We start from the raw sequence: 27,944 nt of genomic DNA, 5'->3' as shown, positions 1-27,944 counted from the left end.
TTACTACCAGAACATCACATAAGTTTATTTCAGATGTAACAGCAATGTTAAAATCAACAAGTTTAATTTTTAACCGCACCAAGTAAACTTAGCCATTTAAGTATTTTTAAAGTTATTCCCTCCAAAAAACTGAGGGAGCTTTTCTTTTCCACCCCACAAACCACGGTTTCCCAATAGTTCTATTTTTGGAGGACTTTCAATTGATGAGTAAACTGCTTTGGGGATATTTTAGAACTTTCCCCAAATGAAAACTAGTCTGGACAAATTATATATTGCATAGATTTCTCTGGAGATTCTTTTCTTTAGAACCTAAATGTAATTACCATAAGGATAATTTTTACCTATTTGTCCCATAGTAAAAACTATCTGTCCTAAAAAATACGATGGATATATCCTCTGAACTTCCAGTTAATTGTTTTACTTACCTCAACAATTTTTATGTTCCAAAATAACCAACTCAACATGGGACATTGAGTCTTTACTGACTCACAGGCATGTGAACTAGTGCCCAGCTTCTACATCCTCCTCTTCCTTAAATGGATGGAATTACTTAATACAAGTTTGATGTAGGACAATTAACCCTTTCCAAACAAGTCTGATGTACGACAAACCTTTTCAAACATACAGTTTAGGTAAAGTCATTGTCTACTGTGGAAAAAGAAACTATAACGATAGGGAGCCTACATACTCAATTCAAAATTTAATTTTTTCCCCTCCTTAAATAACATGTACTTAATTGTCATGAGGCAGCTATTCAGTTTTCAATAACCACATTTAGGGATACATTCATAGGACTGATTAGATAGTCCTGGTGAAATGGTTATAGAAATAGAGGCAGTGTCATCTCAGAAAACTCATTTATATATCAAAATCTATTCTGATACCTGGAAGTTTACAAAAAGGCTGAATTCTTCAAACTAAGTATGCCTTCTGTAACTCAAGCACTCTTCTCTTGGCAAGAGCAAGCTGAAGCTTATCCATGAAGGTAAAGGTGCTTAATGCTAACTTTTTTTCTAAGCTTATATTTGGACTGCTGAAGAAACTGATACCCAAGAAACCAGCATGGTCTTTCTACATTTTTACTATCTTAAGATTCAAATCCTATAAACTCATTCAACTATCTTCCTTTTCCTGTATTACTCTTGGCACTCAATTAAGACCGCTGAAGTCTACTGTACTTTGTACTTTCACATTCTCAAAAAAGATTATAAAATGTGCATAAACATTGTGTAAAATAATTTTGTCATTTAACGTATTTGGAGAGATGAGATTTCTATTACCAGAATTTACATGAGGATAAATATTATGAATCAAACTTCCTTTTAAAGTCAAATGACAAGAAAATTCAAGCCCCGTGCATTGTTTTAAAGTCTAATGAGAACACTTCATGGGCCACTAGTATTGGCAATCTAGAAAATTTTAAATATTGGATAAGGGGCTATGGAGGAAAACATGAAAATTTCAGAAGTCTCCTATCTTACAAAAAGTTATCAACCAGTCCAAGCCACTCCCTATGTGCCAGAAAATGATCTGGCATAAACCAGTCCCATCAGTAGAGGAGGTCACAGTGACGTTTACGTTATTAACACTTCTGAACTTCTACTTTTCCAAATATGGAAGCAATATGTTTAACAATTCCCCCTCCCCCAAATCCTTAAGCTCATTATCACAGGCACAGAAAATAAGCAAATCTGGGATGTTCTCCAACAGATAAGCAGTAGCACAGCTATGTTATTCTCAAAAATACTGTCTAGATATTCTTCCTTATATAATCAAACGCTCCGTGGCCACGCTTTTGACAGTCTACATTAGCTGACATTAAATGCATTTATTGTGCCACGAGTCCACCTAAGCTTCCTTTTAGGTGTTTTTTAGTATGTCCAAGAGACAATACCTGCTTCAGGTTTATCTTTAGGGGTATTGACCTATAAGGACATCAACTCCCATTTTTAAGGTTAGACTAACTATTGTGGGTTTACTGAAGAAAAAGGACAGGAAAAAAAAAGTAAATCACAACAAACCTCTTTAGGTCAGTTAAAGGCCATTATCTCTAGCTGGGATATTAAAAAAAATTAATCTCACCAGCCACACTCTAAAAGTTAATGCCACTAATAACAATCAACAGCAGGAAAAATAAACCTGCTAACAACCAGTCCACTCATTAGCAAAAAGCAGTTTAACTCAAATACTGAGACCAAAGTAAAACACTACCTACCCAAACTGTCCCACCCACCCTCAGCAAGGAAGAAAGAAATAACTGCTTAAAAAAACAAAATAAGCTTAGTACTTCTTACAAGGATAACAATGGTCCAGCTCCTGAGACAACACTCAGAAGGACAAAAGGTGGAGTGAAGGCAATGTCTAGGGATTAGTATCCCACAGTCTTGAAAAACCCAAAGTACCACAAACACACTACACTTGTCTTTGAATTAGAGAACAAGATATTGCTGCTGTTTCTTTTTGTCTTTTGATATATACAACATTTTGTAGGCTCTGCCCTTCAATGTGAAAGCAGGACGTTAAAAAAAAAACTGACACTGACACCCAAATTTTTGGGACCATATATATCTTAACTGTGAAACCAAACAGACCTATACCTCCTCCTTCCTACAATCAAACCACCTCACAAAAATAAGAGAACTAAAACAATCCAAACATGATTAATTTTAAAGTCCTTGGAAGTATTAAACCTTTTTTAGAGGAAAGAAAAAGAAAGAAAGGAGGACAAACAAGAACAAGAAGGGAGGGGGAAAAGAAAGAGGGGGGGAAATCAATGGGCCTCTCTTTTATTTGGCGACAAGCAAGTGCAAGAAAGTTCATTTCTAATTTGTTCAGTTGTCTGTCTTTTGCACATCTGCATTCTGGCCAGAAGGGACTTTGAGGTTTTTCTGCAACACATGAGCATCTGCTGGCTCTATCCTCTTATAGTAGTTCTTCTTTGTCTCAATAATCTCAAAGCCAAACTTCCTGTAGAAGTCAATTGCCGACTCATTGCTGATCTGGACATGCCTGAGACACAGGAGAGTATCAGGAAAAAAAAAAAAAGATTTCATTAGCTTTTGTGTATTCTCCACAAATAGTTTCAAAGTGGTCAGAGCTGGAATACTGCACACAATTGTTAGATTCTCCTCATAATTACTAACAATCAACAAAGATTAGGTATTCCTCTCAGAAAAACCTAACTATTACATTTGCAAGACAGCTGGCTGAGGTTAGGAGGCTGAGAAATAGTGTTTGCTCTTACAATCAACAAAGGGCAAAGTACCCTTGCTAGCATAATATTTTTCACTGCAAGGGGAGAAAAGATTCCAGTAATTAAAAATGGGTAAATAACCACAGGAATGATTCAAAGCCATATTAACACATGCAGGAAAAAAAAAAGAAAAAGAAAAAAGAAAAATAACATAACTGGGGTCTAAATGCCTGAATATATCTGATTTATAAAAAACATGCTATATTTTGAAATAAATAATTTGAGCTTTCTCAATTACTCTTCAAAATAGCATTATATAATTTAATCTCTCCCACTGCCAATGTTAAAATGAGAATAATCTCCCATATTATAAAAAATCCATAGTTGCGATCTAACCTTGGCTCTTAATCTGAAATCTAGAATATTAATACTATATTAATATCAGCTAGGTACTCTCTGATTTTGATTATTAAACTCTACTACTAATGAACATATCACTGAGAACCTTAAACAAAACCCAGAGAACAGAGAGCATGAGAAAAGTAGTATTAATGTTACAAATTCTTCAATTCTGAAGACTTGAGTTTTAATCTTGGTTTAATCTCTGTGACTTTGGAGCTCCCACCCCAACATAATAAAGCAAAATGAGAATGTTTTATCTCAGATTCCTTATTTATTATTGAAACAAAACAAAACTTCATAACCACTACTTCCATGGTTTTTCCAAAAGACAATGAAGTAAGTAACCAGATTTTAAAGTTCCTAGTAAAGATTTCTATAGCCAATCTATTAAATTCTTTAGATAAGTACATTAAATATCATTTCACTTACAGATAGATGTTGTCAAAAGTGCCATCTTTTTCACAGATGTTTAAGACATGATTTAACATTTTAGTTCCTATTAACAAGACAAAGAACAAATAAGTAATTTCATAAAAATCAATCTTTACATTACACATCTAACTGCCATCTTAACACTTATTGCATCCTACTAGAATTTGAGGTAAACACAACCTGATTTTTGAAAATTTTGTTCTTTCCCTATATTATCTACATAAGTTTAAAACTCGTAGCAGAAAAGCAACCTTTATATATAAGCCCTTCCATGTAAAAGGAACAGAAAAAGCAAAAGGGACATTGATAACAAATCTACATAGGGTTTCCAGTTGAAATATGTTAATAAAGTTATTTTCCACCTTATATAATTCAGTAACTCTTTCCCAATATTCCCAAAAGAAATGGTTTGACTCACTAGGTCAGAAACAGTAACGATGTATTTATGCTTCTTTAAACAAATAAAAAAACACAAATAATTTTACCTATTCCTAGCCTTCGGTATGGTGCCAGACATCCTAGTGTCATGATGTAAAGTCTCTTCTGATTCTGTGAATGATCCACCCTACAGCATACTGCACCTACTGCAATATCATTGAAATAGGCTGCCATGGGAAATATAAAAATATAAAGCTCAAAGACAGAATAACACATTTTATTCAATCTTCCTCCCCCTCTGTAAGAACTAAATTATTGCTATTGGCAATACATTTTATCAGCTACTATGAATATCAATAGCTTCAAAAATTTCCTACTTCTTTTTAGGGATTTAAATCTCTTCTAGAGTAAATACAAATATGTGAAAACATAGGCACACACTGAATTAGAGAAGATATTTAGCATTTCCTTTTAAAATTCAAATACTGTCTTGGTTTTTCTGAGATTTTTCTCAGAACCTGAATCACCCCCGTTTCCTCACTTGTAAAACAAGGGGATTAAATTAGTTAACTCTGCTCTAATATCAAAAACTAGGGTCAAGAACACCAACAAACAAATGAAGGGGGGGAAGAAAAACCATATTATACCAAGTTTTGCTAGCTCGCCAACCTCCAGCACATCCTTGTAGAACTTGTCATTGTAGCTGACTGGAAAGATGACCTGGTTTAATCTCTTCAACTGTTTAATATTGTGTGGTGTCACATCTCCCAGCTCGATCCGGCTACTGGAACAAACCAAAATGTACTCAATAAAATATAATCAGCTTCATTTGTTAAGATGAACATATTTAGAAGAGTACCAAGTCTTTCTTACATGACTGATAAATCTAACCTTTCATAGTGACTTTATACTCCTAGAAAGACTACCATTTATAAGAAGATTCTGCCAGCCATTCCAGATTCAATCTGTAGCTTTCATACAACTGTACATATTTAGAGATAAATACAGTAAATGACAATTACTAAGAAGGGCAGACTAATATTCTATATAAATGCCAAAAATTTCTTGTAATTTACAGTTCAGAAAAATTTAGACATCTATTACTGATCAAAAGGACTGATGATACCAAATGTTGGCAAAGGGGTGGCAAATGGGAATGGCAAAAATGTAAACAGACACTATCTCTGGAAGACAATCTAGTACTACCTATCAAAAAGCCTGAAGGTCCATCTCCTTTATGGAAGTAATCCTACTCTAGAAATTTATTCTGAAAAAATAATCCAAATAGGCAAAAGTTACGTATATTCTATTAACTGAGCTAGGAACAACCCACAACAGTCATATGGGGTGGTATTCGAAATCCAGATTCCTGGACCTCACCCTACTTTCAGAGGCAGAATCTCTGGAAATGAAACAAAGGAATCCACCTGGGAAGGGTGTCTGAAAACTACTTATCAAGAACCCAACAGTAGTATTTCTAAAATAACATATGTAATCAAAACAATCGGTTCCATGGGAAAAGGAATTTAAGGCTAAAAAGATTCAGACTCACAGTAACAAAGCTGTGTTGCCTCTAGACAGTCAACAAAAGGATTTTTTAATAGCTCAAGTCAATATCACTACCATAAACTGAAGGACAAATCTGAATACCACTAGCACTATCATTAGTAGAGTTGCTTACATACATTATTGGTCTTCTTAAAAATCACAACAGTAGATGACAAAATCCTTTAAAGATCAAATCAAAATAAAAATGAGTTGAAAAATAAAATAACCTGATGCCATCCAAGTACTTAGAAAATGGGGGTCCTACTCACTGGGTGCTAGGTGCTAGTTCCAGATAACAATGGCATTAGTCAATAGCAGGGAAATGCAAACAACACACCCTAATTAATCATTTACATCATATGCATATAGGTTTTGAAAACTCTGTTGGAGGGACTCCTGGGGGGCTCAGCTGGTTAAGCATCTGCCTTTGGCTCAGGTCCTGATCCCAGGCTCCTGGGATCAAGTCCCACATCGGGCTCCAGTCCCACATCGGGCTCCTTGCTCAGCAGGGAGTCTGCTTCTCCCTCTGCCTGCTCTGCTGCCACTCCCCCTGCTTGTGCTCTCTCTCTGCAAATATAAGATTTTTTTTTTAAAGATTTTATTTATTTGACAGAGACACAGCGAGAGAGGGAACACAAGCAGGGGGAATGGGAGAGGGAGAAGCAGGCTTCCCGCTGAGCAGAGAGCCCAATGTGGGGCTCCATCCCAGGACTGTGGGATCATGACCTGAGCCAAAGGCAGACGCTTAACGACTGAGCCACCCAGGAGCCCCAAATAAGTAAGATCTTAAAAACAAAACAAAACAAAACAAAAAAACCCTGTTGGAGAAATGACTAATGAGAATGTTAATCATCACACTTTTATAATGGTAAAAAGGAAAAACCTAAGTGTCCCCAATAGGGAACTGGTTAAATAAAGCATGCATGACACATTTATATTATTAGCACAGAAACACCGATACATTGTTTGTGTGTGGGGGGGGGAAACACATTCTCAATATACATATGTAATACATAAATATATAAAATAGCTTTTCTTAATATATAGAAAAAATGCTGTAAACCATATATAAAAAATGTGTGATCAGAATTGTGGTTAGCACCTGGCTGGCTCAGTTCAGTAGAACATGAGATTCTTAATCTCAGGGTTTTAAGTTTGAGCCCCATGTTGGGTGAAGAGATTACTTAAATATACAATCTTTAAAATAATAATAAGAATGGTGGGTAATTTTAAAAAAAATATTCTCTGAAATGTTATAATTTAGATTATTAGAAAATAGAATATAGACCATAATGCTCATTTGGAACTTTAGCCTACCTCCCTCAATTATTTTATTTTTATGCTGTTTTTTACTACTTACTGTGACCAACCACCCTTGCATATCTTGTATATTTTCTTAAAATCTGAGCACAGTTTCTTAGTAGCCACACAAATTCTTAAGATGCAAACATCATTGTAATAGAGATTTGTTATATTTTCTTCCAATTTCCAGACACATTAAGTAAATATGGGTAAATACAGCCTCTCCTAAGTATTTCACAACTAAAATGAATTCTTTTTGTGAGATTCAGGTCCGCTTTAACTAGGTTTTATCTCATTCACAGAACAACTCCTCTATTTATTAAAGCAGACCCTGGCTTTCTCTTCTTTAAGGCTGAAGTAAATAACATTTTACCCAAAACTTTTTTCTGATTAATACCTACTTAGGCTCATTTACCCACCATCTACCACTCACAGACCTTTTATTAGCAGATACAGTTATACTGTAAAATACAGGGAACATGGGGTGCCTGGGTGGCAGAGTTGGTTAAGCGTGGTTAAGCGTCTGACTCTTGGTTTCTGTCAGGTCGGTATTTCAGGGTCATGAGATCAAGCCCTGCGTCAAGCTCTCTGCTCAGCGCAGAGTCCACCTAAAGAGTCTCTCCCTTTCCTTTGGCCCCTCCACCCCTCTGAAATAAATAAATCTTGAAAACAAAAAAAAAGTACAGGGATCACATCTCACCTACACTGTGTTCTTTTTTTTTTTTTTAAGATTTTATTTATTTGAGAGAGAGAGAGAGAGAATGAGAGATAGAGAGCACAAGAGGGAAGAGGGTCAGAGGGAGAAGCAGACTCCCTGCTGAGCAGGGAGCCCGATGCGGAACTCGATCCCAGGACTCCAGGATCATGACCTGGGCCGAAGGCAGTCGCTTAACCAACTGAGCTACCCAGGCGCCCTACACTGTGTTCTTTTCTTTAGAAAAAGGATTTCTACCATTTAATTAATAGATCACCTCGCATTTTTTTGTAAGAACACTTATGTTCTACTCTCTCAGCAATTTTCAATTATATGCATTAGATCCTCAGACCTTATTCATTTTACAGCTGAAAATTTGTACCTTTTTACCAACTTCTCCCTATTCCCCGCACCCTGGCAACCACTTATCTACTCTGTTTCTATGAGTTTGACTTTTTTATTTTTAGATTTCACATATAAGTGATACCATGCAGTGTTTGTCTTTGTCTGGTTTATTTCACTTAGCATAATGCTACTCTTTAACTGAGTACAGCATTTCAAATTTGGTACAGTAACATATTTTAAATATATGGCATTTATTGATATTTAGAGCACAGTATTTAAAAATTATCCACTGCAATTAAAAAAGAGTCAAGATGCTGTATTTTAAGTCATTGAAAAACTACATTATGAAATCTAATCATAAACAACAATAAAGAAAAACTTAACCTAGGAAGTCAAGCTTCTAAATTTTAAGTGAAAGAACATGAGTTTTTAAAAAGTTTAAAGAATGATTTCCAGGTGTGGCGCCTCGCTGGCTCAGTTGGAAGAGCATGCAACTCTTTATCTTGAGTTTGAGCCCCACACTGGGTGCAGAGATTACTTAAAAATAAATAAACACTTAAAAAAATGATTTCTAGGTAATTGCCAGGCTTCAAGTATCTTTATAATTTTTAAAAGGATAATAACCAGGTATTTCTTAACTTCATACAGAAGGAAAAGGTGGTTATGGCTCAATGTGCTAGATTAAATCTAATAAAAATTAACTACTAAAAGTTTCCATTAGAGTAGGTAGATCAAGCCTAAATACAGAACATTGCATTACATCATTAGGGAATAGGCAGCTTAATCTTTCCCTGCTCAATTAAAAAAAAAATACATGTCTTGATTTGAAAAAAAGCCCATCACCATAGAAATGACTTAGGAAGTGAAAATATTCTACAAGATTATTACCAGAAATAAGTTTGATGTATATAGTCTTCCTATATTTTTCTATGCATATATATATATATATACACACATACATATTTCAAAACAGAATTGGGATACTATGAATATTCTTCGGTAGCTGTTTAAGAAATCTCTATTAAACATAACTTTGTCAACAAAATTTACCTTAAATACAGTTTAACTTTCACGAACATGATATGTCTGATTGAAATGGAATATTTCTGTGATCTTGATCACTTAGCTCTGAATTATTTTAAAATGTGGATATTCTAAGTATATCAGAGTAATAGCAACTTGTAAATATAATTTAGCAAAGAACATGTAGTATCAAAGGTATAAACAGAGTGCTATATAGAAATGTCAAGAAAATGAGAACATGATTGTAAACAACCAACAAGCTTTTAGAAGTTAAAAGAACTTTTAAAGTAAGTCAAAAGGAATTCCAGGGCGCCTGGGTGGCTCAGTCGTTAAGCGTCTGCCTTTGGCTCAGGTCATGATCCCAGGGTCCTGGGATCGAGTCCTGCGTCAGGCTCCCTGTTCCGTGGGAAGCCTGCTTCTCCCTCTCCTACTCCCCCTGCTTGTGTTCCTGCTCTCGCTCTCTGTCAAATAAATTAATTAAAAAAAAAAGGAATTCCAAAAAACCCTAGGAATTCCAAAATCTCCACTAGAAAATTAAATAGAGTGTCCAAGAGTTCTGTGAATCTATAATTTTCTAAAGTTCTTATGAACGTAATAGTTGCCTATTCAAAGCATAAATCAGGTATTTCAATAAATATTTGAACACCTATTTGCTAACACCTGGAATGCAAAGGAGTTTATACCTACTAGGAAATAGTGTCTGAGTGTGTATATTTATTACACATATTCACATATGTGTATATACATATATTATACATAACATATATAAAATACAATGTCTTAGTAAGAGCACATGCACACAAAGTACAAAAATAATACTAGAGTGAAAGTGCTCCTGGGAACAGATGTGAAGGGTGACTAAGAGTTTGTTTTGTGGGAAGGCAAGAAATGAAATTTTTTTTTTTAAGATTTTATTTATTTGACAGAGCACAAGCAGGGAGAAGAAGGCTCTCTGCTGTGCAGAGACTGTTCACAATGTCTCCTCCACAAAGAACCACAAAGCCATTGTGGAAAGAGCAGTCAGCTGGCCATCAGAGCTACCAATCCCAATGCCAGGCTGCACTGAAGAAAATGTAGACAGCTTATACACACATTGCATTCGTGTTAATAAAACCATAAAACTACAAAAAAAAAAAAAAGGTGTACTTTGTGTAAATGTGGAAGCTGAGATTGGAGTGGGAGAACACCAATTTTATGAGGGGCTTGCACATAAAGATGGTACTTGGCTGTCTTCTCTAGCTACACTTATTCTCGTGGTTGACCTCAAGATAATCTTACCACTTTAATGCTGCCATCTTCGAAATCTGTCTCTAGCTTAGACATCACTCCTAAACTCCAAAGCATATGTAGTAGACAATTCAAATTAAACATACCCAAAACTAGATCTCCGATCCCCTTCCCCCAAATCTGCTTCACCTGCAGCTTTCTCTGTTGATAGCCTTCCCATCCTTGACTGCAAGTTACTCTCTTACCTCCTTTATTTAAAATGATACCTCAAGAAAGATTATTCTGAGAAATCTGTTTTTCTTTGTAATATTCCTGACAGGCTTTCTTATCAATCAGGATTATGTTTGGCCTTGAACAAAGTTTGGAAGTGTTCCTTCTTACTCTTCAGTTTTGTCAATGTTTGCTTCAGGTATTTCCAAGTTATACTAAGAGCGTAACTATTTGGGACTGTTATAAGTTGATGAATTGGTCCTTTTATCCTTTTGAAATGTCCTTTTTGCTGTAATATTCCGTCTCAAAATCTACTTTGTTCAATACATACCATTTTTTTCTACTCAATGCTGCACATGTATCTTTTACCATCTATTACTTTCAACTCTTCTATGTCCTTGTAATTTAAAGTGTCTTTTGTAAACAGCATATACTTAAGTCCTGTTCCTCTAATCTGACAACGTATTTTTTAAATTACACAATTCTTTATTCTAAATAGTATGCAATGTGCAGGTATTACTTTTCTTTATTAAAATACCACGAGGGGCGCCTGGGTGGCTCAGTCAGTTGAGTGAATGACTCTTGATTTGGTTTTGGCTCAGGTCAGGATCTCAGAGTCGTGGGATGAGTCCTGCTTTTGGACTCGCGCTCAGTGCAGTCTCCTTAGCCCTAACCCCCCATCCCCTCTGACCCTCCAGAGGCACACGGGCTCTCTATCTTAAATGAATGAGTGAATGAGTGAAATCTTCAAAATAAAAATAAAAAAATAAAATAGCATGATAGAGTAAGGGGGAAAATTGTCATCACATTGAGTCATGCTAATCTTCTCTGTGTCATTCCAATTTTAGTATATATGCTGCCAAAGCAAGCACTGACAACTGGAGCATTTGGTCTGTCCAGACTTAATATAATTATTGATATAGTCTATTCAAGTCCACCAGCTTTCAAATTTTCTATATGTACTCTTAGTTGTTCCTTTATTTCCAAGCCTTTTCTGGGGGATCAATTTTCACTCTTAGCTTTTAAAAAAATGTTTAAAAGTTTACATAAAATTAAATACACTTTTCTTAGTGTATAGTTCTGAGTTTTGACAAACGTGTAACGATAACTATCAAGATTTAGATCAAGATACAGAATGGTTCCATCACCCCAAAAATCTCCCTCATGACCCTCCATAGAGTTTCAACTCTAACAACACTCCCAGGCAACCATTAATGTTTTCTGTTCCCCGTATCTTTGCTTTTTCAAGAATGTCACATAAATGGAATCACATAATACATAGCCATTTGCTTGGCTTCCTTCATTCAACATAATGCCTTTGAGATTTACCACACTGTTGTATCAACAGTTCTTTCCTTGTTATTGCCGAGTAGTATTCCATAGTATGGATATACCACAGTTTATCCTTTTGTTGAAAGGCATTTGGGTCTACATACACATTTCTCTACAGGTTCTTGTGTGAACCTAAGTGTTTAAAATTTCTCTTAAAAGAAGTAATGCTGGGCCATAAATATATGAGAGTTCCAGTTGTTTTGCATTCAGCATTTGGCACTGTCAACCTTTAAAAATTTATGCCATTCTAACAGGCGTGTAATGACAATTCATTGTGGTTTTAATTTGCACGTCCCTAAATAAATGATGTTGAGCATGCTTTCCTTTATTTCTCTGCCTTCATATAACTTCTTTGGTAAAAGGGCTATTCAAATATTTTGCCCATTTAAAACAAACAGGGTTCTCTAACTGGGTTGTAAGTGTATTATGGATACATGTCCTTTGTAAGCTAGTATATTGCAAATAATCTGAGGCCCCTTCCCACTTTTTACATTTCATTTATTTTTCTCTTAAATAGCCTTATGGTATAATTATACACCGTAAAATTCATTTAAATGTATAATTCAATGACTTTTAGACTATTTACAGACTTGTACAACCATCACCTCAATTCAGCCTTAGAACATTCACATCATACCCCAAAAATCCCTTGTGCAAATCTAAAGTAAATACCTTTTCCTACCCAAAGTCAGCCACTAAATCTACTTTCTATATATCTGCTTTTTCTGGACATTTCATATACATAGAATAAATGTGATCTTTTGTACTACACTTCTTTCATGCAGCATGATGTTTCTGAGGTTCATCCATGATGTAATGTGTCAGCAGTTGAACAATATTCCACTGTAAGGATATACCACATTTTATTTATCCACTCACCATCTGACGGGCATTTTGACAGTATTATATTCGTGGCCATTATAAATAATGTTATGAATATTGCATATAAGTCTGTGTGTGGATGTAAGCTTTAGTTTTACCTGGTAGATACCTAGGAGTGGGAGTGCTGGGTTGTGGCAAATATGCGTTTTAAAGAAACCACCTTTCGTAGGTAGAATAATGGCCCCAAAGGATGTCCATGTTCCAATCCCAAGAATCTTTAATACATTATTTTACATGGAAAATGCACTTTGCAAGATATGATTAAGACCTTGAGATGGGAAGATTAACCAGGACTATCTGGGTGGGCCCAATGTAATCAAAGAGGTCCTTAATAATCAAAGAGGTCCTTAAGGATCAGAGAAGAGAATAGGACAAAAGAAGCAGAAACGAGAGATTTAAGATGCTACGCTGCAAGCTTTGAAGATTAAGGACTACGAAACAAGGAATACACGTGGCCTTAGAGAAGCTGAAAAGGCAAGGAAACAATTCTCATCTAGAACCTCTAGAAGAAACATAATCTTGTTGTATTAGTTTCCTAGTGCTGCTTTAAGGAATTACCACTGAGTGGCTTAAGAGAGAAATTTATTCTCTGGAGGCTGGAAGTTCAAAATCAGGTCAGCAGGGCCATGCTCTCTGAATCTGGAGTAGAATCCTTCCTTGCCTCTGCCAGCTCCTGGTGGCCTCAGATATTTCTTGGCTTGAGGCAATAACAAGTCTAATGTCTGCCTCCATCTTCACTTAGCGTTCTGATGTGTGTACCCCCTTTCCTCTTCCTATAAAGACATTAGTTATTGGATTTAAAGCCCTCTGATCGAGCATGATCATTTTTTTTTTAAAGATGTTATTTATTTATTTGACAGAGAGAGACATAGAACGAGAGAGGGAACACAAGCAGGGGGAGTGGGAGAGGGAGAAGTAGGCTTCCCACAGAGCGGAGAGCCCGATGCGGGGCTCGATCCCAGGACCCTGCGATCACGACCTGAGCTGAAGGCAGACGCCCAATGACTGAGCCACCCAGGTACCCCTAGCATGACCATCTTAATTACATCTGCAAAGACCCTATTTCTTTCTTTCTTTCAAGATTTTATTTATTTGAGAGAGAGAGCATGAAAAGGAGAGAGAGGAGGGGCAGAAGGAGAGGGAGAAGTAGACTCCCCACTGAGCAGGAAGCCCAATGCATGGCTCGATCCCAGGACCCTCGGATCATGACCTGAGCCACTTAACTGACTGAGCCACCCAGGTGCCCTGAAAAGACCCTATTTCTAAATAAGGTCATGTGCTGAAGTTCCAAGTAGACATGAATTTTTCTTGGGGGGGGGAGGTACTATTTAAAATCACTATACCTACCAACACCTTGATTTTAACTCAGTAAAACCCATTTCAGATTTTTGATCATAAGAACTAAGGTAATAATTTGTTTTTAAGCAATTAACTTTGTATTATTTTGTTATACCAGTAATGGAAAACTAGTACATTGCTAAACCGTCCAAAGTGGCTGAACCATTTGCATTCCTACCAACAGTGCATTAGGGTTCTAGTTTTTCTACATCCTCACCAACACTTTTTTTTAAAGATTTATTTATTTATTTGAGAAACTGTGTGCATGAGAGAGCAGGGGGAGGGGCAGAGGGAGAGAGAATCTCAAGCAGACTCCCTGCTGAGCGAGGAGACCACTGTGGGGCTCAATCCCAAGACCCTGAGATCATGACCTGAGCCAAAACCAAGAGTTGGATGCTTAACCAGACTGAGGCACCAGGTACCCCTCACCAACACTTTTTATTGTCTTTCTATTCATGCCATTTTAGTGGTATGAAGTGATAATCTCATTAGATGTGCACTTCTCTAATGACTAATAATGCCGAGCATCCTTCTGGATGGTTATTAGCCAACTGTCCATCTTCTTTGATAAAATGCCTGTTTTTTGCCCATGGTCTAGGCCTGAGAATAAACCAAAAATTTTTACAGTAATAAGAATTCCCATTTTTATATTGGATTGCTTATTTTGAGTCGTAAGGAGTTCTTTATATATTCTGGATACAAATTCTTTATCAGATATATAATTTGCAACTATTTTCACCCAATTTTTGGCTTGCCTTTTCATTCTAACAGTGTACCATACTAATGTAAACTATTACTAATAGCAGAAACTGGAATTCTCTGTACCATCTTCACAAATTAAATCTAAAAACTATAAAACTGTTCTAAAGTAAGTTTGTTGGGATGCCTGTGTGGCTCAGTCAGTTAAGCGTCTGCCTTCGCCTCAGGTCATGATCTCGGAGTCCTAGGATTGAGCCCTGCTTCAGGCTCCCTGCTCAATGGGGAGCCTGCTTATCCCTCTCCTTCTGCCCCTCCCCCCAACTCATGCTCCCCCCCATCTCTCTAATAAAATGTAAAAAAAAAAAGTAAGTTTTTTTTTTTTTTTAAAAGGAGAAGCTGTCAGATTAAGAGGTGATGAGACATTTCAGTCAATTAAAATGTGTGGAGGACCTTTTTGGATTTTAACTTGAAAAAGACATAAGACAAATAAGAAAAAGCAAATACAGACTGGGCATCAGATCATAAGATATTAGGTGTAACAGTATTATAGTTACTTTTTTTTTTAAAGTCTCCATGATAAAGACTCATACTGTATTATTTACAGATAGAATGAGATAGTACTTCAAGAATTTCCTTTGAAGTACTCCAGCAAAAAAGGAAAAATGGGAAAGTATTGATCAGGCAAAGACAAAAGAATATGAGAATTAATACTACCTAATGGAATTGAATGCATTGAGGGCTCAATGCACTATTTACTTTTATAGGTGTTTGAAAATTTCCATAACAAAAAATAAACATACATTACTTATTTACATAAGGAACTATAAAGCTGTAGCACTTTGCATTTATGTTAAGTTTTATAGCAACTTTGACTAAAAAAGAACAAAGACATGCTATTTTTGATACTAAAACTCATGGTAGAAAGCACTTGATGCCTGACTTATTCTTGACCATTTGAAAAAACAGTAAAAGGCAAGAATTTCAAACCTTTAACAAACCACAACCCCTCAATTTCCAGCTGTACCAAGCCTTCAGTTTGCAGAAAAGAAATTGAATAAGAGCTGGATAAGAGTGAGCCTTCCGTTCTGGTACAGACTTCCTCCTCTAAATTCATCAATCTCAGGATAGCCTGTTACATAGTCTTTGCCTTTGGTATAAATGGCCACATATCCTGACACTTTTTTCCATTAAAACTACTGTCAAACATGTTTTAGGTAAAATGATCATTTAAAAAAAAATCATTTAGGGTGCCTGGGTGGCTCAGTTGGTTAAGCAACTGCCTTCGGCTCAGGTCATGATCCCGGAGTCCCGGGATCAAGTCCCGCATCAGGCTCCCTGCTCGGTGAGGAGCCTGCTTCTCCCTCTGGCCCTCCCTCCTCTCATGTACACTCTCTCTCTCTCTCATTCTCGCTCTCTCAAATAAATAAATCTTTAAAAAAATAAACAAAAATAAAAATAAAAAAATTATTTATATAATGTAGTTTAAATGCTACCTAATGTGACTGGAAGCAATGTTGGCATTAAGTATATAAAAACAATTAGATAGTAGGGGGAATGCATCCAGAGTTTACATTAATTTAACTCATAAGAATTCCCTTTTGTAACCCATCACTTTGAGAGTTATTTCCTGAAATACAAATACTGCATAATATATATCCTTTGATTATGTGAATAGATCACATTACCAAGAAAATCATAGTGTATTAGAACATCTAAAACACAACTACTAAAAGAAACACTTGAATTTTAGGGGTAAACAAACAGGAGCCCACAAAGAAGTCCAAGAAACAATTTTCAAGAGACTAGGGAAAAAGTCTATAGAGAAGCAGTGTCACAAAATCCAAGAATGGATTCCAAACCTGCCTATACACCAGAATCACTTTACCAGTTAAAAACTCAGATTTCCACATCCCACTGTGGAATCTTTAATGATTAAGGCTTCTTAAGTTAACCACACAAGTTTGGCATCCACCTAAATTAATAAACTTCCCACTGCATATATTAAACTTCCATCTCCAAGAATTCTGGTAAGGGAAAGAGAGGCTAAGGATGGGCATAGAGAAGAGGATTTCATATAAAATGTTAAATCATTTTCCCTATGTAAGTGACACGGTATATTATGCTATAGCTTTAATGTTTGTGACATAGCTAGTATTGAGAGCTAGTCTCAAATTCAAATCAGCCTGACTCTTGAAACCTGGTTATTAATCACTACACTGTTTACTTACTTCAGATTAAGATTTCAATGTAATTTATTCTTTTTTAAAGATTTACTTACTTATTTAGAGAAAGAGAACACGCACAAGCAGGGGGAGAGAGAGAATCCCAGGCAGACTCCACGCTGAGCGGAGTCCTACGTGGGGCTTGAGCTCACAACCCTGAGGTCATGACCTGAACCGAAATCAAGAGTCAGATGCTTAAATGACTGAGCCTTGAGGGCACCCCACATTTCAGTGTAATTTAACAACATAAACTATCTTAATTGATCAATTTAGGACCTCTACTCTGTAGATAAGCCCCAAATTCCTGGACTAAAAGTCAAATCTGCTACATATATTAGACGCAACAGTTTCTTGTTTTTAATTTAAGTTGGTTGCTAATATTTAAATCAGAAGCTTTTACATAAAGCCTACATTTCAGCTCTTTTTTTGTACTCACTTATCTTGGCACCAGTTTACAACCCTAACTATAAAAAACTGAATACAGTAGTAATTAAAGAAACTATTCTCTTGGCTCAAGTAAATTCATATGACATGTCATTTTTTTCTTGTTTTTCCAATCTATAACAAACTTTGGTATGTTTCTTCATACCAATGACTTTAGAATAAGGATCTAAAACGGGAAAACTGATATAGCAAAAGTGCCCATGTATACCCAAGTTCTTAGATCTGAACACGGCTACTTGCCCCTTACTTTATACAGCCCATTAGTTATTTATATCAGCACCACAAGATTAATCTGTTAGTCAAATCTCATACCATCTTCGTGCTTAGAATATGGTAGAAAACCTTCACCTGTGGCTTAAAACAAGCACTGTGATACAATGATAACACATATTAAGTATTTAACACAGCAACATCAGATAATAAGCACTCAAATGTTTTTAGCTATTAAAGGTAATGTCAATTATGCCCAAAATTATAAAAACAAAATTTAGTGGCAATATTCTGAAGGGCCACAAGATGGAGGTATGACTACACAAAAGTATGTCTTTCTCTACAAAGTCTGAAGTTATACTGCAAAAAGAGAAAATGAAATATTGTATAAAGTTTAAAGTCTAACCATTTATATTTTATGTGAGTATTAAGTACACCTTTTCACAAAATTTTAACTGCTTGGTTACTTCTTGTGCAGACTGTTTATCTGGAAGGAACCTTAGAAGCCACTGGGTCCATTCCTCTTCTTTTCAGATGATAGAGCTGAAACCCAGACAGATGTACCTATGGTTATGCAGCCATTTCTCAATAAAGCCAGAACCAGGCCTATGTCTACAAATTTCCATTACAGTTCAAGATCAGCCATACACAGGACTCCCCTCAAAGGAGTCATCTTTACTCAAGGTTATTGAGAGAGAGAAATACAAAACCGGGAACATTTACATAAGGTGTACTAATGATAAAGGTGATTTGTATAAAACTTAAAAAAAAGTATTTTAGCAAGGATCTAAGTATGTCCATGGTCCTTTCATAAAAAATTTCAAGGGGCTTAGGGCAGGTAATTTTTTCTTAGCTAGCAGTAATCTGGTTCTAAACTCTTGCCTTCAAGTAAATTACATGAAAGAGTGATTCTTCTAAAGTATAAATTCCTTCAACTTAAAAGTTAAGTCCACTGAGAATTTATCAAAGCACAGCTTAAATACTAATTGCTCATGAGGCCTTAAACTGTCATCCTGCTGAGATTTCCACCTCATCTGAACTATATTATACTGTTTGTACCCTTCCAAGGCACAGCACCTCTGTGCTGTTGTAAGCATTTATTTTTATATCTTATCTCTTCTACTGAACTACAAGACTTAGGGCAGGACCTCAAATATTTCAAGAAACTGATGAATTACTTCCAATAAGTTCAAGAATCTCTAGGCCCTTAATTTAACTGATGGGCTGTCTCTCATCTTGTCTAGATTTTAGGGTTTCTCAATCCTAGTACTCCTGATATTCTGGGCTGGATAATTCTTTGTGAAGGGCTTTCTGGAGCACTGTAGGATATTTAGGATCATCTCTAGCCTCTACCCACTAAATGCCCGATCCCACTGTGACAACCCAAAATGCCTCCAGACATTACCAGTTAACCAGGGATGGGAGATGTGACCCTGTGTGACTATCACTGTTGTAGAGATTTAGCAGGTATCAAAAAAGTGATGATGGGTGGATTAGTTCTGCAAGCTGTATCAGTGCAAGTATCAGGTGTGCAAAAATCTCAGCAATTATTTGCTTGTGTACAAGTGCTAAACACACACCAGATATAATCTACTTAAGGTTATAATCTAAAAATAATCAAGTAATTCTTTGAAAAAAATTTTCCACGGCCACCCATATGTTCAATTAGAGCTCCTTCCCAGCTATGGCCTTTCCCTTACTACCACCTAAATGTTGCTTTTACTTCCAAGTCTCTGAATCCAAGCACATATTTTCCAACTGCTTACTAGTTATCTCTACAGGAATCTCACACTCAACACATTGAAAAATGAACTCACCATCCTCCACAGGAAGTTAGAACAGCTACCTCTATCCTCTATTTTTATGAATAGTCCCATCACCCATCCAATATAAAAATCTAGTTTTATATGTACTCTTACATCCCATTTTAATCCCTGTTAATTCTGCTCCCCAAATATCTTCATAATCTGTTCCTATACCCCTTCTCTAAGCAGTATGCTTCAGACCATCATTTTAACACAAATTCTAATAGCCTAATGAAGGGGAAAATAGAGTCAAGTAGACAAAGCCATCACAATGCAGTGAGAATAATCTTTGGAAAACACAAATCTGATCACTTTACTTCTAATGCTTAAGATCTTTCAAAAGCTGCACATAACCTATCAAATGAAATTTGAATAGCACTGCATAAAAAGTCCTTTTCACCTAAATGTGGCCTGGTCTAGCCTTCTCTCTCTCTCCCACCTTGTTTTTTGGCCATATAAAATTTCAAAAATTCCAGAACCCACCAAACTTTCTTTCCTTCTTGGTTCACCTCTGTACGATGTTACTTCATTAGTAGACTAAAGATATTAAACCTATAGATACATTAGTAGATTATGGATGCTTTCCTAGAGCTATAGTAAGGTTTAAGTGAGAATTTATTGCCTGGAGGATATGTACTAGGTAGCTATAAAAAGTAAAAGGGCCATGAGGCAGGAAGGATGGGAAAGCAGGTCTCAAAAGGCAGACACAAAAGCAAAATCAAGAAAGCAGCATAAAAGAGAACAGTTCAAATATGATTCCAAAGTTTTGTTTCTTGGTATCATAAAAAGTTAGAGCTAATAAGAGACAAGGGATGGCAAACATGTGACCCACATGCCACAGCAGTCATGGTAGATATTAATAACCAATGACATCACTTTTTTTTTTGTTTGGCAATCTGAGAACTCATCAAAGCTATCAGCAGATTAAATACTGATTGATTAAATACTATCAACAGATTAAAACAGGCACATGAATTTCAACTTTTGGCTGTTCCTGTTCAGGTTTAAGCTGTTCTTTCTAAAGGAACCAAGGCCCAGAGGTAAAAAAAAAACTATTAGTGACCCTACTGCTAACTATTATTAGTGGCACCCTGAACTACAAATTTGTGGCTGCTTTTAATTCAATGCTTTTTGTGTTAAAGTGAGTCTCCTTCAGGAAGATAAATTATGCTGGGGAGTCTGGGTGGCTCTGTCTGTTAAGTGTCCGACTCTTGATTTCAGCTGGGCTCATGATCACATCAGGGTGCTAAGTTTGAGCCCTGCTTCTGCTTGCCCCTCTCCCTCCCCCTCTGTCCTTCCCCCAACTTGTGTGCATGCTCTCTCTCTCTCAAATAAATATGTAAGATCTTTAAAAAAAGATAAATTATGCTGTGAATAATAATCTACATGGACAGGCAGGGAGGTAATCCAAGTATATCTTTAAATATACTTCAGTTTTCTGGAAAGAGAAATAAGAAATCTTTAAAATGCTCCTAAGTACAATTCTCCTTGCTTAACCTAGTTTATAACAAGTTCCATCTGTAAAAAGTTTTTTCTCATGAGCTGGGTCCTAAACTGGCACCACTCTGACAATATTTACTAATTCAAACGTCTCAACCCCATTTTCTAAAGAACATTAACTTTGGTTGTTTTGCAATTTGAAGTTAAAACACACCTCAATATCCAAATTAAAAACTGGTAAGTTACACAAGTAACAGGTAAGTTACAAACATATACAAATGGCCAGTAAAAGTGGGAAATGTCCAACTTCACTAAGTAATCAAATTAACAGTAACAAAAAAGGGGGGGGGGAAATACAATTCATCATCTAATCAGCAAAGTAAAACTAGAGTTAGGCTATCATGTGAATATGTCCTCAAACCCAACTTGTAAAGAAACTTATTTCTACCATTTTACAAATGCTCAATGTATGCCACTCATTCCAGAAGAAGGTAATTTATACCACCAATGGCTGAAATGACAGCTATAATGTCTTCCTTCATTTCCTTAAGGTTTTTTCAAGTGTCCCTTCCCTTCCCCATCAGCCCTTGGAGAAGAAAAGGGCACTCTCATACACTGTTGGCAGTAATAAATTGCTACTATCTTTCTAGATGTCACCTGGCAACAAATACCAGAGATTTAAAAATACCAGTACCTTCTGATCCAAAAAATTCACTTCTAGGGAATTATCCAAAAGAAATAAGGATGTGTGTCAAGTAGTTTTATAAACAAGTATTCACTGCAGCACTATTGAGGACTGAGAAAAGCCTCTGGACTTGGAAAACAAGGTTTTCCATTAACAGCTTCAGCAATGATAGAGGCAGAATACAGGTCAGGCTAGCTCAGGAGAGGCAAATGGATACTTCCAATTATCCCTTCTCCATCATGGCAGACAAGGTGACTGGATTACAATATTTTAATCTAAAACCAAGAGTGGCCTCAGAATCCTTCATCACAGAGGTATATAACCAGCCACACACTATCTGCTGGCCCACAAACTGCACATTTACTATTTAGAAACACCACCTAAAATTGGATCCTAAGGAAAGAGATGTTTTACACCAACTTTTTTTTTTCAGGGTCTAGCACAGCACTGTCCAAAATACAATTCGAGTCACATAAGTAATTTTAGAATTTCTAGTATCTATATTAACAAGGCAAAAAGAAACAGATGAAATCATTTCAACATGCAACCAAAATAAAAATTAATTTCACTTTTAAAAAAGTCTTTTTTTATACTAAGTCTTTTTGAAGTTTATTTACTTATTTTTGGTAATGTCTACATGCAACATGGGGCTTAACTCACAACCCTGAGATCAAGAGTCACGTGCTCTTCTGAGTCAGCCAGGCACCCCCATACCAAGTCTTTTTAAAATCCAGCGTGTATTACACAGCAAGTCTCAATTCAGATGCTAATTTTCCTTGGAAATACTGATCTATATTCACATTTCACAAACTTTATAGATTCACCTATCCAGGTTGTTTTAAACATACTTGAAAATTGTCCAACAACTGACTTTGAGTATCAGTTTCTAAAATTAAAATTTTAATTAAAATTCAGTTCCTCAGTAACACAAGCCACATTTCAACTGCTCAACAGCCTACTGTAGCTAGTCATTACTGTATTGCAAAGGACAGGACTAACATTTTTCCAATAAGTTAGGCAATGAATGTATATAGGAACTGATGCAAGAGATCAAATCAAGAGAAAGTAGTGTTCACTATGGGACAATTAGATAGTTTTATAGTTATTAAACTATAATACATAATTTTCATTTCTGTGATGAAAGGGAAGTTTCTATTGGTTACACCTGGTATTTTAATGGTTTCTGTAGGCTGTCCTTGAAAAAAAAAAAAAGGACAACCATTTAAATAATTGAGAAGTTGTATCTTTTTCATATGGCACAAAGCTGGAAGCCATAGCTAATATGTGTACGAGAAAATCAGAAGTCAAAAGGATTTCCACAGGCCAAAATGGAAAACATAAGCAAAGTGAAATTTTTTTTTTTAAGATTTTATTTGACAGAGAGAGACATAAGCGAGAGAGGGAACACATGCAGGGGGAGTGGGAGAGGAGAAGCAGGCTTCCCCCACTGAGCAGGGAGCCCGACGCGGGGCTCGATCCCAGGACTCTGGGATCATGACCTGAGGTGAAGGCAGATGCTTAACAACTGAGCCACCCAGGCGCCCCAAGCAAAGTGAAATTTAATGTAGATATTAGTTTGGTCTGGCAAAAGCACTGGCTTTGAAAGATAATGCTTTATATGGATAACCTTTAAAAATCTTTTTCAACCCCAAAATTCATGATTATTCTTTGTTCAGAACTTTACCAACAGTTGTACGCATTTTTTGGAAAAAAATCACAACAGTGATGGCAACACAGCATTAGTCACCAATGCACACATCTGTATTGGTAGCAGATCTACTTTCTAAATTATATAATGATTTTATTTACAGACAGATACAAACATCTGATCTTATGATTTATGGTGTATTTGTACCTGATCATTTACATATTGAAATAAATATCTTATTATAGTTTACTTTTATTTCTCCCTTATGTTGGTTACACCATATTGACTTTCTAAAAAATTGTGGCACAGGTAGGTTATATTTTATGTGAATTCGTCTCAACAAAGCAAGAGATTATAAAGTATTTTAAAATACAGTATCTCAATCCAAATCCCACAAATTACTGGCTTCATAGGAGGAGTATGAATTGGAGGTTTACAAAAGTCCATGAATTCTCCTTCAGCCTCACTACCTGTCCCCCCTACAAAAACAGCAATACAACCTTAAAAAACAAAAAAAACACCTGTTTTACCGAAGTATAGAATATGTATGGTAAAGAGCACAAATCTTGTTCACAGCTCCTTGACTTTATTACATATGTATACACCTATGCAATCAATATCCAAAGTAAAGATAGAGAATATTTCTAGCACTTCAGAAAACTCTCTTGTGCTCCTTCCGAGTCCATATGCTGTCAGAAGTAACCATATTTCAACATAGATTCTTTTGACTGCAGAATCTCCTATTTTGAACTACATTGTTCTATATATTGTATTATTATCTACTTCCCCATCTTTACTTTGCATGTATTCATATTTTGTTAAGGCCTTTTTTTTTTAAGTAAGCTCCTCACCCAGCGTAGATCCCAACATGGTACCGAACTCCCAACCAGATCAAAACCCAAGCTGAGATCCAGAGCCAGAAGCTCAACAGACTGAGCCACTCAGGCGCCGCTAAAGACACTTTTGTTAGAACTAATTTATACCTCTTTGCTACAATTCAAAGGTATATGGATTCAGTTTTACTCTCTATTATACTGACTAGTTATATTGCCATCTCAATCATGGCTGTGACTTCTTGCTTGAGTATCACCTTCCCTAGAGAAGAATAATAGATGAAAATTATCAGCTTACCATCCACAAATTCAACCTACAACATCCCTGGTCCATAAAAACAAGCAGCTTCAGTACACAGGAAATAACATCTTGTAATATACCCTCAAGTTTCTTGACCATGCATATAAATACATGCAGTAATTAAAAACTGGAAATTTACTTACTATGGAAGAAAGGCAAATACATGCCAACACAATGGAATGTCCTACTGCTATTACTAACAAAAACAAAGTATAAATATGAAGGAAAATCAGATAAAGTAAGTTTTAAAAGTTTGAAAATGATAGGCAATATAGGCAACGACATAAAACATTTAAATAGTAGATTGATTTATAGTTAAATCTTCATGTTTCTAATTTTAGGTATCTCTATTCAACTTATACAGTTAGCTCAATATACAGTAAAACACTTAGCAAATAAAATTTCACACAAAAATATATAATCAGGACCACGGTTTCATTTTCACAGGCCTTTCCAAATCGAGTCAGGACTATAACACTAACCACATTGTGCATGGTGATACAAATCTTTGAACTAAAGGACCTTAGAATCTCCACAAATCTTTGAACAAAAGGACCTTAAATAATGTCTATTGCCTTCATTTTTTCTGTGCCTTAAGTATAAGACTTAGAAATGGAAAAAGTTTTGAAGTCCCATCTTACCTGGTAGTTCTTCAAATGGGAAGTTAAAGGGACTATTCCTGTGAAATCATCTTAAAAGTTTACCATTAGGAACACAACTTAAGGGGTGCCTGGGTGGCTCAATCAGTTAAGCAGCTGCCTTCCGCTCAGGTCATGATCCCAGGGTCCTGGAATTGAGCCCCACATCTGGCTCCTTGCTCAGCAGGAAGCATGCTTCTCCCTCTGCCTGCCTGCCCCTCCCCCTGCTTGTGCTTTCTCTCTCTCTCTCTCTCTCTCTCTCTCTCTTTCTGTGTCAAATAAATAAATAAATAAATCATAAAAAAAAAAAGGAACACAACTTTAAGTTTCCAATCATAAGTGACAGGAACTAGACTTAAAGACTATTCATTTCGGGGATAGTTGCTGGCTTGCGGTACAAATTCAGTAACTATAAATTTCCTCTAGATTTGGCCAGTTACTCGTTTCTGGGGATTTGCCACCATCCCCAGAATAATAAATCACCATTGTTGCACATAAATCACCATTTTAAGTAAAAAGATAATGCCTCATGAGTGTATTAACTAAAGGTAGATTGTGAATAATACCACTGTTTGACCCCATTTCTATTGCCAAGTTAGGTATTAGAAAGAACATTACACTCTAGGCAAGACTGAGCTAGACCAAAGATTTTGGATCTAAACACCCAGAATAATTTCTTGGAAGTCCTCCTTTATGAATCCATGCAGTCTCAACCCGGGAACTATTCAGCCTCATTTTTAGTACTCTAACAGAACAAGATGAGAAGTATTGTGTGCTGATAAGAATAAAAAACGAGGGGCACCTGGGTGGCTCAGTCCGTTAAGCGTCTGCCTTTGTCTGGGGTCATGGTCCCAGGGTCCTGGGATCCAGCCCCCCAGGGCTCCCTGCTCAGCAGGGAGTCTGTTTCTCCCTCTCCCCCCTGCTCGTGCTATCAAATAAATAAAACCTTAAAAAAAAAAAAAAGAAACGAGTAAGAAAGCACCCATGTTCAAGGGAAAAGAAAAATCTCACCAAATTATACTGGATCATAAATAAAATAGCTAAACTTCCTAGATCATGATTTAAGTGCTACAAATACTTCTCATACCTCAATTAGTATCCTGATTGGAACTTCAGAACTTGATGTTTAATATAGTGCAGGTACTATGAAAATTTCACGATTTCTGAATTTAATGTAAAACACACAATTCAGCATTAGAATGAATTTCCAATATTTAAAGCAAAATCAGAGAAAGGAATCATGTACAGACCTACAGAAAGGCCAATTAACCCTTCCTGGACCTCTTCGACTCCAATCACATACACACCGAGAGCCTTGTTTTAGGCAGCATAAGATTATTTTGAAGACTGACTTTTATTTCATCCTCAAAAGGCTGAACAGTTTGAAAGTCTTCAGTAACTCAACACAGTTACAATTCTTTAACTGACTTGCTATAATAGAAAAAAATTCAGCCATCTCAGAAAGCTTTTAACATTGATAAAAGGAGAGCTCCAAAACGGCTAATTTAGGAAATATTTTAAAACACCGTGTTATGTAATTAATATTTTAATAGTATATAATAGTAAGGCGATATCCAAATGGAAGTAGTTGAACCAAAATAATCCCTAATTTTATCCAAAAAGGAAACTGAAAAAATATTAATTTTGCTAATCACCTGAAAAAAGCTTCGTAGTAGTAATCAAGGACCCCCCACCCCCACAGCACAGGGGCAACAGCAAACTACTGGAGCAATAGCTCCACCTACTGATCAACAATACTTCCTTAAACATTTTGGCACCCCAAGACTACAGAGCTCACGCTCTCTCCCCCTCCTCCACTCGCTCTGACCCAACCCAAATCCAGTTGAGTCACTAGCTCTTAATACTCATCTCCGTGCTCTTTATTCTAATTCTTTCTCCCTCCAGAAGGTTCTGCACAGCTCCCAAGTGTAAATAACACTGAAAGGTGTCAAAGACCGCAGGTCCTAGGGTTGAGCATGGATCTGAAGAGGACAACCAGACCACTCCAGTTGGAGTGGTGGGCCGGGGGTGGCTCAGCCGTCCGCTCCCGGGTAGGAGACGCAAGGCGCCTCACAAGAGCTTTTCCCTGTTGCCCCACTCAGCTGCTAGTCTCCGTTCAACCCACACTCGTCCTCCGGGCCGAAATCCTGGCTTCCCCGGGTCTTGCCTCTACTGGCCCTTCAGCCCGCCAACAGCCCCGCGCCGAGCATCCGCCCCCTCCGTTGAAGAGAGAAAAGCCCAGAAATCTCCCTCCGCCGGGTGTTCGCCCGGAGTCTCTCCCGCAGCCCCTCTTCCCCGCCGGCCCGGCACTGCCCGGCTGCCCTTCCTCACCCTTTCATCTTCCCCGCCTGCTGAGGCCGTTGTTACCACCGATATCAACGCCGTTGTCGTCGCCGCCCCGAGCTCTCCGCGCCCTCAGCTCGGGCCACTCAACCCCCACAAGCCGGCCTCCCCGCCTAGGGCAGGGAGCTGAGCGGGTGACGGAGGCCGCGAGAGTCAAGCGCAGTCCTGCGTCTCCGAAAGGGGCGGGGGTGTCTCCCGCCGCCGCGCTGTGCCGCCGCTTCTCCACACGTGCACACCGGGCAATCCACTCCCGCCCGCCGCAGCCGCCAGCCAGACCCGCCGCCGCGCTGTGACCTTTCACCCCGCCCCCTCTGCGCGCCGGCGCGCCGGCCGCCTCGCGCGCAGCCGCACTGCTGGCCTCCGCGCACCC

The 27,944-nt window shown here is 37.2% G+C and overlaps 1 protein-coding gene and 1 non-coding gene across 3 annotated transcripts; both read right to left on the bottom strand.

The window, feature by feature from the left end:
• Positions 1-27,886, bottom strand: NAA50 (N-alpha-acetyltransferase 50, NatE catalytic subunit). Of its 2 annotated transcripts, none has more exons than XM_027587824.2 (5): positions 27,563-27,886; positions 5,053-5,186; positions 4,513-4,632; positions 4,025-4,091; positions 1-3,009 (listed from the first exon to the last, which is right to left on the bottom strand). In XM_027587824.2, the coding sequence occupies exons 1-5, from the start codon at positions 27,568-27,570 to the stop codon at positions 2,832-2,834; spliced, it is 507 nt and encodes a 168-aa protein (XP_027443625.1). In that variant the 5' UTR covers positions 27,571-27,886; the 3' UTR covers positions 1-2,831. The 2 variants fall into 2 exon arrangements, with proteins under 2 accessions (XP_027443625.1, XP_027443624.1); XM_027587823.2 differs by having other exon boundaries at positions 5,053-5,189; positions 27,563-27,885.
• On the bottom strand, positions 11,524-11,626 carry LOC113919080. The gene has a single exon (XR_003518814.1). It is a non-coding gene; the product is annotated as a U6 spliceosomal RNA (small nuclear RNA).
• Positions 27,887-27,944: the final 58 nt, after the last annotated feature.

The sequence above is a fragment of the Zalophus californianus genome, chromosome 1 (assembly GCF_009762305.2).
Source record: "Zalophus californianus isolate mZalCal1 chromosome 1, mZalCal1.pri.v2, whole genome shotgun sequence".
Lineage (NCBI taxonomy): Eukaryota > Metazoa > Chordata > Mammalia > Carnivora > Otariidae > Zalophus > Zalophus californianus.
This window is presented reverse-complemented; position numbering and strand designations above follow the sequence as displayed.

Excerpts from the sequence above, each read along its gene's own strand:
- NAA50 (XM_027587823.2), bottom strand. Across the intron at positions 4,633-5,052 it reads TGGCGAGCTAGCAAAACTTG|CCTATTTCAATGATATTGCA; the intron begins GTATAATATGGT and ends TTCCCATGGCAG. Across the intron at positions 4,092-4,512 it reads ATACCGAAGGCTAGGAATAG|GAACTAAAATGTTAAATCAT; the intron begins GTAAAATTATTT and ends TCTTGTTAATAG.